This window comes from Rhineura floridana, chromosome 15 (genome assembly GCF_030035675.1).
Source record: "Rhineura floridana isolate rRhiFlo1 chromosome 15, rRhiFlo1.hap2, whole genome shotgun sequence".
NCBI classification, from domain to species: domain Eukaryota; kingdom Metazoa; phylum Chordata; class Lepidosauria; order Squamata; family Rhineuridae; genus Rhineura; species Rhineura floridana.
Window position 1 is genome coordinate 13432434 of NC_084494.1, and position 10723 is coordinate 13443156.

The following is a 10723-nucleotide window of genomic DNA, read 5'->3' on the forward strand; positions in this document are numbered from 1 at the left end:
AAAAGTAACTTTTCCAAGCTCTGGCCCCAACCAAACTCCTAGTCAATGTAGATGACACTGAACTAGATGGACCAATCGTCTGACTTGCAATAAGGCAGCTTCCTATGTCCCCCAGGCCACGGCCCTCCGTGGCCTTGCTCCACACCCTCATTGGACGGTCTTTGAACCCTGAAAATGACTTGTGGTTGGCTAGAAGGAGGATGGTGCTGTGTGTGTAAACTTCTTTTGCGTAGCTGGCATGTAGCCTGTTATACAAAGCCCCATCTGCAGCTCCTCCCACTTCTGCTCCTGGCACTGTCCATCACTGAACATTTGGCCCCCAGAAGGTTGTCCATGAAGGAATGTGACCCTCAGACTGTAAAAGGACCCGCACCCCTAGCGTATGGCTCTCAAGGCGGCCTTGGTGGAGATGCAACAGATCCTGAACTGTCTTTCCTTCCACACCAACATTCTGCCTCAAGACCCTGCAAAAGCCTCTCAGCTGGTGGTCTCCACCGCAAGTTTGTTCTCTCGGGCTGCCGAGCCTTGATATCATTTCTGCATTCCAGCCATCTCCCCAAGTTCATCTCAGCCCTTCCCGCTCCCAAACTTTAGGGAACCTCTTGTTGTTGTTATGTGCCTCCAAGTCGATTACGACTTATGGCGACCCTATGAATCAGTGACCTCCAAGAGCATCTGTCATGAACCACCCTGTTCAGAACTTGTAAGTTCAGGTCTGTGGCTTCTTTTATGGAACCTCTGCATTACCAATTTCTCTCTTCCTCCCACCCCAACAGAAGGAGGGCTCAAGATTTACTTTTTTTTAAAGTGAACGTTGAAAGACTTTTGACATGACCTCGCTTCTACAAGGATACCTCTGGTGCTCCAAATACATACATCTCTGAGTGGGGCCTCCAGTATTAAGAAACTAGGAATTTAGGTCCATTACTGAGGTTCAGGAGAAGCAAAGTGGGAAGGTGCAGTTTGACTCAAGAAGCTTGGAGCCAAGAAGTGTATTTTTTTTTTCCAAATTACCCCAGTGAACGAAAGCAATTTTCCAGGGGCTCTCATAACAAGTTACACTTTTCAGAATACATTTCTCTCTTGGGTTTTTCTTTCTTTCTTTTTTAAATGCCTTTACTGAGGTAACCAATTTCTCTTTTGGGCCTAGCAATTTCTATTCAAATCTTTTTCCCCGGCCTAACAATTGAGCAGCCTCCCCGCTGGGGCTTAAGGCTCTTTTGCATTCCACCTTGCCATTTGAGTCTGGGAGAAGACAAAAGACCCTGACCAGGGGGAGGAGGCTAGACTGTTGCTAATCTTTTTCTCTCGCCCACCTCCCTGTGTTGTCAGACAAGGAACACGTTTGGCGTGGGGCGGCTGACCCTTCCTTCCCCTCTGTCCTAATCTTGTTGTGTCTGGAAAACTGCAGCGCTTTTTCGCCCATGGTGGAAACTGGAGAGTTTTGTTGTGGTTGTCTCCTGGGGCTTTGTGAAAATAGCTTTCTCTTTGTTTTCTGCGGAGCTGCACTGAAGGGTTCCTAATGTCACTAGTCCCTGCTTTCCAGAGAGGTCAAACCATGTTCTTCTGTTACAGCAAAAACAGTCTTAGAGACCAACACTTCTATGCTGCTATTAGCTTTCACGGACTATATGTGTAAACCTTCATAGACCAGAGTCTGCTTCATCAGATGCATGGAGTGTTGTCCTGAGTTGGCTGTTATATATAGCTGTATAGGGGGAGGGAGAAGTTCACTGTGCAGTCCGGGAGAAATGAAATGCAGGAAATACAGACAGTGATAACAGCATGAAAGCTTAAATGTCTGTAAAATAATTAGAGACTATTCACAGTGCAGTGCTGATGAGACCACAAACCTCCTGGCACTGGTCAGCTAATTAACACTGTAGAGGAATAAAAATCCGGGATCTTGATTCAGGTCACAGGTGATAGAATTGGACTTCTTGATATTTTGTAATCCAGCAATTTCACAGGAGTCATCCTTTGAAGCTCCTTTACTCAAGAATGGTCCATTACAGAGTGTTTTAGGAGGCTGAAATGTTTGCCCGCTGGTTTCTGTATGTTGCCTTTTCTGATTTCAGATTTGTGTTCATTTATTCTTTTGCATAGCAACTGGCCTGCTTGTCCTATGTAGAATGTCAAAGGGCACTGCTGGCAGAGAACAGCCTTTCTCTCATTGGTTGATGAATGAACCAATGTTGTGGCTGACATGAGATCCTATAACAGTTTTGCCCAAGTATTTATGGGGACAGAGCTGGCATCTGGGTCAGGTCTCTGCTTTGTGACCTGTTGTTGCTAGTTAAGTAGCTGTCTTAGATTAGGGCCCTGTCTGTACTTGAAGACTGACCTACCAAGGCCTGTGAGAGGGAAGTATGCTGTCCTGTATGGCCTTTCTAGATCATTGATGCTGCGTTGCCGTGATTTTAGCTGGGAGCTATATTTTATTGATTGATTGATTGTATTTATATACTGCCCCATAGCCGAAGCGCTCTGGGCAGTTTACAGTAACTAAAAACATTAAAACAAATATACAAATTTAAAAACATCTTTTAAAAACAATTTAAAACACAATTAAAATTTTTTAAACAATTTAATATATCCTTGATGGCTGCCTTTGCCTCAAGTAGTGAGGATTCAGGAGTGTCCCATTAAGGCTGTTGCTTGCGGGGGGGGGGCGGTGGCGAGATTCTTTCTTGGCTTCTTCACTGGGCAGCCGCTTAAAGCTTTGTCCATCTAGGCATTGCTACTTTGGGTGCTTCCATATGACCTGTTTATTGAGCGTTTCTCCTGATTTGTTTGCAGGGAGGTTAGATGATGTTGTGTCAAAGCCAGTGTTATGTCCAACCTGCCAGCTGGTGTTTGCCAGTAAACAGACATGCAGAAGCTATTTGGGGGGCATTTTTAGAGGAGATCAGTGGCCAAGAAGGGATTAAATAGCCTTTTCCTCACCTGTTGATTCTCCTCTGCACCCCCCTCTTTCTGACACGCGTGCGCACACACACACACACGTCCGCATTAAAGGGCAAACACATGTTTGTGAAAACACATGCTTGTTGGAATAGGTGAAGTTCCAAGCATAGAATCCAAAGAGAGGTTTGTGTTTTCTTTGCTAGTCTGTCTTCTCAAGAGAAACCAACAGAGAGTAAAAAGTTCTCTGCAAAAGAGCAAGCTCAGCAAAAAAAGAAAAAGGCTGAAGTGTTCAAAGTCTTTCATTGACAAACAAGCTCATTATCCCAATTGCTGTGTAATTAACTGAATGCACAGTCACAAGCTTATAAATGAAACTGGCAAAAGTTAATTAAAACAAAACACAGGAGCCTGACTTGGTCAGCTGCAAGCTGAAATGGGAAAAGACCAACTTTCTTGCATGAGGTCCCCAAGCAACCAGCTGCAGCTTTGTGAGGGCAGGAAGATTCAATACTTCTATCTTCCAACTTGCCTTTGAGGCTTGAAAAGATCCTGCCCCTGCCGTCATTTTTTATTAAATTGTCTCCTCCCTCTAATAAACCCGATAAAGCAAGAATTAATGTGGCATGGTAGCATAGAATGAGCTAGGAAGTCCTTACTCCAAGTGACATAGCACCTACTGGCTAGTGCCTGGGATGTCATTGATGACAAAAGACACATTGAAATGTTTGTGCTTTTTAGATCTGTTCTGAGTACTTCTGTAGCCCTTTAAAAGGAGCAAAGGATGGAAAATTCAAGCGAAGGCTACTTAGTCACCTGCTGTCAGTATTGCACAGCCATTTCGAAGTATCTTCTCATTAATTTTTAAATCCCTTTAAAATCCCTAGGAGGTGTGCTATCCCTTACTGATAGGCACACAATCTCCTCGTACTTCATTTAATGGAGTAACTAGGTTTTCTCCTGTCCCCACCAATATGGTCCAAGCAGGGCTGGCAAATGATCAAAAAACATAACAGTCCTACAGGATCTGACCAAAGGCCTGTCCAGCCCAGCATCCTGTTCTCACAGTGATGAACCAGATGCCCACGGGAAGCCTGCAAGCAGGACCTGAGTGCAACAGCACTTTCCCCACCTGCAGTTCCCAGCAACCGGTATACAGACATACCACCTCTGACAGATCATAGCCGTTCTGGCTACTAGTTTACATGGCTTGTCCATGAATTTGTCTAATCATCTTTTAAAACCATCCAAGTTGGTCACCATCACTAAGTTTTGTGATAATTAAAAAACTTTGATTATTATTTTATTTATTTTTGCTTTTCAGCTGAACAATTGATAATGAATATATGCATTCTTCAAATATCAATTTAGGTGACTTTTTCATATAGCTAAATTTTCAGGAGAGGTATTGGCCTGGCTCGTACATAATGCTAAGCCATGGTTTGTTTACCCAAATGTGGTATATTTGAACATCTGAAACTAGCCCTGCAAACACAGCATAATTTGCTTTCTGGTAATACCATGATGTGAAGCCATAGTTTGATGTTGGCTTATGACCCATGGCTTAACTATGGTTTGGTGTTACATCTGAACACAACAGCTGTGCTTAATCATGGTGTGTTTGGGCATCCCACTCTAGATGTACACCAAGCTACAGAGGCATGAATCAAGAGCAGCTGGAAACAATCCATGGTTTGGAGAAACAAGCCATAGCTTATTTGCTTATCTGTGAAACAAACCATGGCTTGTTGAATAAACCATGGTTAAACCAAATCATGGCTTAGCCCTATGTGCAAGCATAGTCACTGTTAGAAAGGAAACAACATTTTTAACATTTTCTTGTTCATTCCCAATTCAGCTTTAGTTAATTATAATTTATGTCATTTATCATATTGGGATTTTGTATCTTTCCACCAACGAGCGTAGGGTGGTGTATGCTGGGAGGGTGTCACCTCAATTTTATCCTCGCAGCAACCCTGCAAGGTAGGTTAGGTGAGCACGGCTGCGCCAAAGTCATTTAGCGAGCTTCATGGCTGAGCAGGGATTTGAACTTGGGTCTTCAACATCCTGGCCATTCACCTCAGATTGGCTCTCACTAAAAGATTGAAAGCCCTTGTTGCCACAGTATCTGCAGCACTGTATCAAGGGTGGGCTTAGACTGATGGTAGCGCGAGAAGAAAAGCTACTGCTGTAGCCCCTGAAAACAAACATCTACACAAGCCTAGAGGGAGGCTGTTTGTCCTGCCAAAGCTGGACATGTATCTTCCTGGCATGGGTCGGTTTCATCTGCAGAGCAAGCAAAGGGGCCCTCCAGTTTTGCAGGGACAGGTTTTCATGCCATGGGAACGAGCTGGCTGAGGTTTTCCAGAGCGGCTTCTGAAAGGAACAGCTGTGTCTCTGAACCGCCCTGGGTCCTCCACAAACCGCAGCCCTTCTCCCCTTGCCTGACAGGTGAGGAACATCGCCTCCAATGCCAAACTTTCCTCTGTTCCCTTGAAGGCCTCCTTGAGGGTGAGATACAATCGAGCAGCCCAAGTTCTCCCCCGCACCTCCCAATCAGTCCTTGGCAGATGAGCTCATTGCTTTCCTTGGCCCATGTCCAGGGCTCGCTCTTAAAATAAAGGCGAGCGGCAGAGTGAGAGAGCATTAGAGGGTGTGCCTCATGCAGCCCACAGCTGAGTAGGGCTCTAGATAAGGGGAAGGGGGCCTTTGACAGGCTCCGGATTTATTTATTGATTTGATTTGATTTATATCCCGCCCCTCCTCCCAGTAGGAGCCCAGGGCAGCAAACAAAAGCACTAAAACATCATAAAAACAGACATATATTAAAATATCTTTAAAAAATCTTTTTTAAAAGAAAAAGCTTTAAAACCCTTTAAAAAAAACAAAACTTAAAAACATCTTAAAAAGCAATTCCAACACAGATGCAGACAGGGATAAGGTCTCTTCTTAAAAGGCTTGCTGAAAGAGGAAGGGCTTCAGTAGGCACTGAAAAGATAACAGAGATGACGCCTGTCTAATATTTAAGGGAAGGGAATTCCAAAAAGTAGGGGCCACCACATGAAAGGTCCGCTTCCTATGTTGTGTGGAACAGACGTCCTGATAAGATGGTATCTACAGGAGGCAGGTGGTGATGACAACATTGTGCTAGGGACCGAATAAGGCCAACTTGTAACTCACCAAGCTGAATGTGTGGCGAATCCCTCCTGAATGTGGCCTGCCAGGTTGAAAAACAAGAAGATTGGGAAGGCACCCCAAACAGGCAAAGAAGTGGTTCATTCATTTGATTGAGACTACTTAAAATATGCCCCTGAAGGAAGCTGAGTGTTGGAAGCGTAGGGACGGAGAAAAGAAAGTGCTTTTTCACACAGCGCGTAGCTAAACTATGGAATTTGCTCCCACAAGATGTAGTGATGGCCACCACCTTGGACCGCTTTAAAAGAGGATCAGACGCGTTAATGGATGATCAGACTTTCAATGGCTGTGTTGTACCCGTCCTGGTTGGAGCCATCGTGCCTCTGAACTCTGGTTGCCGGGAACTGTAGGTAGGGAGAGGGTTGTGCTCAGGTCCTTCTTGCAGGCTTTGCCTGGGCATCTGGCGGGCTACTGTGACAATAGGATGCTGGACTATGTGGGTGACTGGCCTGGTCCAGCTACAGGCTCTTCTTTATTAATCCAAAACTTGTTGGGGCTCTCATAAATTTTTATTCAGACACCTGGCGTGAACGCCTCTCTTTTCCTCCTCCACCCCTGCCCCCATTTGTTGGAGAATCACCCTGTTTTTGCAAGCCCAGGAAAGAAGCAAAACCAGATTTGTGGAGTGCCTGGTGGACTGGAATATGTGGCTCGCAAGCTGTGTCCAGCTGGATGGGTTCCAGGTTGTGCCAGTCTGGGATAAGCACCAATCCAGGAAGTATCTTAAAGAGGAAGTACTTTCCAGCATGGTGGTTTGGCATGGATGGCTAGATGCTACTTTTTGCTGTGCCAGACAATGCACAGTGACGCCGTGTGAGCTGCAGGTGTTAGGCACACCAGCAGAATGCACCTGACACAGCATTCTTCCTGGAAGCTTGCTCTTTTGTAGCATGCAATCCACCCTTCTTTCCTCCAGGCAGCAATTTTGTGCTTTAGAAATGGTGAGAATGATAGAATTCTAGACTGGGGTCATTGTGTATAAGCTGTTACACTTGAATGAAGAGGGTCTTCTGTTTTAAAAACAAAACACCAGGGAAATGGCACCACAACGTGAGAAAGTCTTGCAATTCTTCCACAGTTCTTTGTCTGTTTCATATGCCTCTCTCTGTGTGCACCAAAGAGAGAGCTGATTGCAGTTGAGAAATGTAAAATATGACAATTATCTATCCAGTTCCTGACTTTATGGGCCTGGGATTTTCCCTCTTGTATCTGAGGCTGGCTGGCATTCCTTGAATTCTAGTATGGAGGGTGTGTATACCCTGTGATTATTTGCAGTAGGAAAGGGCTAAACCACATGATACATGGGAGACCTGTAATCAATTTCTCAGTCTTGTGCTTATTGAAAGATACAGTAGTTGCACAGGACTGCCCCCTTTATTTTGAACTTGATGTTCTGTAGTTGTCATGGAAGGCTTAGGACACACCAGTGAGTTTATTTTACAACAAGTTTATTGTCTTTCTCCAATTAGGTCTGTAAACATACCACATATTTAAAGCACATTGCTTCCCCCAAAGAATCCTGTGAACTGTAGTTTACCCCTCATAGAGCTGCATTTCCCAGCATCCTTAACGAACTACCATTCCCAGGATTTTTGCAGAGGTGGGGAGTCATGAGCTTTAAATGTTTGCAGCCTAAGACAGAGCAGCAAGAGGAAACAAGTGACTCCACCTAAATCCACTATCCATGTAATAGGTAAAGCAGGGGTGGGAAGCCTCCAGGCCAGTTATGGCCCTTCAGGGGATCCCATTGGGTCTCTGCGGCCATCTTCCCCAAACATGCCCAACAGTTGACATCACTAGTGACATCAGCTGATGGGCAGGAGGACAAAATCATGCAGCGAAAGCAGCAGGATTTAATCCCTGCTCATCAATTGAGCAGGGATTAAAGCCCTGCGCAAAAGCATCCTTTGAAGCAGCTCACACTTCAAAGATGCTTTTGCAAAGGCTTTAAGATCATAGAATCATAGAATAGTAGAGTTGGAAGGGGCCTATAAGGCCATCAAGTCCAACCCCCTGCTAAATGCAGGAATCCAAATCAAAGCATTCCCAACAGATGGCTGTCCAGCTGCCTCTTGAATGCCTCCAGTGTTGGAGAGCCCACTACCTCTCTAGGCAATTGGTTCCATTGTCGTATGGTTCGAACAGTCAGGAAGTTTTTCCTGATGTCCAGTCGAAATCTGGCTTCCTGCAACTTGAGCCCATTATTCCGTGTCCTGCACTCTGGGACGATTGAGAAGAGATCCCGGCCCTCCTTTGTGTGACAACCTTTCATGTACTTGAAGAGTGCTATCACATCTCCCCTCAGTCTTCTCCAGGCTAAGATAGCATCGGTGTTCCTGTTTACACAATCAGGAGATTTAGGGCTGCCTTAAAACCTTTGTGAAAGCTTTCTCCCTTCCCCCATTAACTCCCTGACACTGGGGGTGAAGGGGGAGGGGGGAGACTCACAAAGAGTTTTCAAAGTCCCCCTTCCCCCTTCAAGTCTCCAATGTTGGGAACTTAATGAGGGAAGGGGGGAGACCTGGAAAAGCTTTTCCCTCTCTCTCTTTGGGCAGTGCAGGAAGGGAGAGAAGGAGGCCAGTTCCCAAGTGCCAGCAGCAAGCACTGGCTTCCGTCTTTACCTCCTGGCGGTGGCAATGGCAGGCGGTGGGGTGGGGAATGAAGGAGAGAAGCTACCCTTCTCCCCTTCATCTTCCTGCTGCCACTACTGGCGGCATAAGGGACAGTAGGAATCAAGCTTCTTTCTTGCATAATATCAGTGGGTCCTTGGGACACACTGCAAGGGATTTTGACAAGTGGCCAGGGTTGCCCACCTGTCAAATTTGGCCTATGAGGCCAATCCTGATACTAATCTGGCCTATGGAGCAAAAAAAGTCCTGAGTTAAAGAGTGTTAGGCTTTTTGACTAGATTCAAACAAGTATGCATGCTATCAGAGAGGCCATGCTTTTCATCCCATCTTAAACTGATGATGATATTTATATCCCACCTTTCCTCCAACAAGCTCAAGGTGGCTTGCAAACATGATTCTCCCCCTCCCGATTTTATCCTTACAACAACCCTGTGAGGCAGATTAGGCTGAGAGACAGCTTCATGACTGAGTAGGGATTTGAACCTTGGTCTTCCGGGTCCCACTCCGACACTCTAACCACTACACCATACTAGCTCTCCAATAAACATTAACTTAAAAGTCATTTCTCTCCCCAAAATGGCAGTCAGCCCCTCAAGAGTGAAAGTTCTATGGCTCCCCCACAAAGATCTTGTAGCACAATTCTCTGTCTCAAAAAAAATAAATGGCAGAACTTTCACCTCTGAGGAACTTCTGTTGATGAGCTGTTGAAGGATGGCTTTGAATTCAGCATTTTTATAATCTTTTCTCTCTGTTCTGCTTCTGTTCCAGGATCCTGGTGAACATGGATAACAACATAATTCAGCACTACAGCAACCATATGGCCTTTTTACTTGACGTGGTAGAAGCAGAGGACAAGTTCCAGGTGACCCTCAAGGAGCTCTAAAGACTGAAAAGGCTGCCCTTCTACTGAGATGCTGCTTGGGAAGCTGAGTTTGATCCCACCCACCACCGCAGCCCAAACCATCGGCTCCAAGTGTTTGACTTGAACGCAATCCCTTTGGAGGGAGCGAGCAAGAGAGACAGCACCATGGCTCCACATGTGAAGAGTGCTTTGAAGATCAATGTGAATGTGGAACTTCTATCCATTGAGGAGGAGATTATTATTTTATACTTTATGATGATGATGATGATCCTCTGCCAGGCAATGAATTCTGACCTTTTTCACTGTTCCACACTCAGGAAAGTACCAAGTTCTGTCAGGCTGCGGCCTAGGCAGGGGAATGGCCTGGTGACTGTGTTTGTTGTTTTTGTTAATGGTTAGTCTTGGCTTCTCATGGCCTAATAGGCAAAACCAGAGCACTGGTCACACAGAATTGTTAAACTAGTTTCCAAGAGACTGTCACAACTGTGTATGAATGTTAACAAATGCACCCCCCGACACCCCCCCCCAGACTTTATACCCTCTCACTGCCTTACTACTTGCCCTCAGAACCCTGGATGTAAATACCCCCAAGAGAAGTACCTGGCAAGAGTGACTGTTTTATACATTTCTGATTCCTCTTGTTCTTTTATAAATATATATATATATATATAATATCTCTTTCTCTGTCTGTGAATATGTATAAATATATCTTGTTCTATATTGAACATGACATGCAGGAAGGCAGAGCATTTCAAAACCAGGCTGCTTCACATTTCCCCGGGGTTCTCTTTGTTTCCCCCCCCCCATTTTGTTCATTTTTGTTATTTTTTGGTATATTATATGGTTAATAAAGATTCCAAGATTGAAATCAAGCTGGGCACAGTGTAAATATTAGAGCTGTAATTTCTTCAGGAGCATTTTGGAAGTGAGAAAGCAAGTAGAACTTTTAAGTGTGACTTCTGGCAGAAACAATTTGGGAGCAGCAAAACTCAGCTGCAGCCTAAATACTTTGATAACACTTAATAGCCTGACCAGGTGTCTAAGCCAGGCCTCTGCTAGGAAGCAGTTTCTTGTACTGTAGGGTGCTTTGCAGAAACATAAAGCAGCACCTAATCGGAGGAAATGAGAAAAG

General features: G+C 45.0%; 1 protein-coding gene across 5 annotated transcripts in view; it reads left to right on the forward strand.

Annotated features, from left to right (window-relative positions):
• Positions 1-10463, forward strand: part of GRHL3 (grainyhead like transcription factor 3) — a 67668-nt gene extending 57205 nt beyond the window's left edge. For all 5 annotated transcript variants that reach the window (XM_061597121.1, XM_061597120.1, XM_061597119.1 and 2 more), the window contains one exon: positions 9498-10463. In XM_061597121.1, the coding sequence (XP_061453105.1) occupies positions 9498-9612 (115 nt within the window). In that variant the 3' untranslated portion in view covers positions 9613-10463. The remainder of the gene's footprint in view (positions 1-9497) is intronic.
• The last annotated feature ends 260 nt before the right edge of the window (positions 10464-10723 follow it).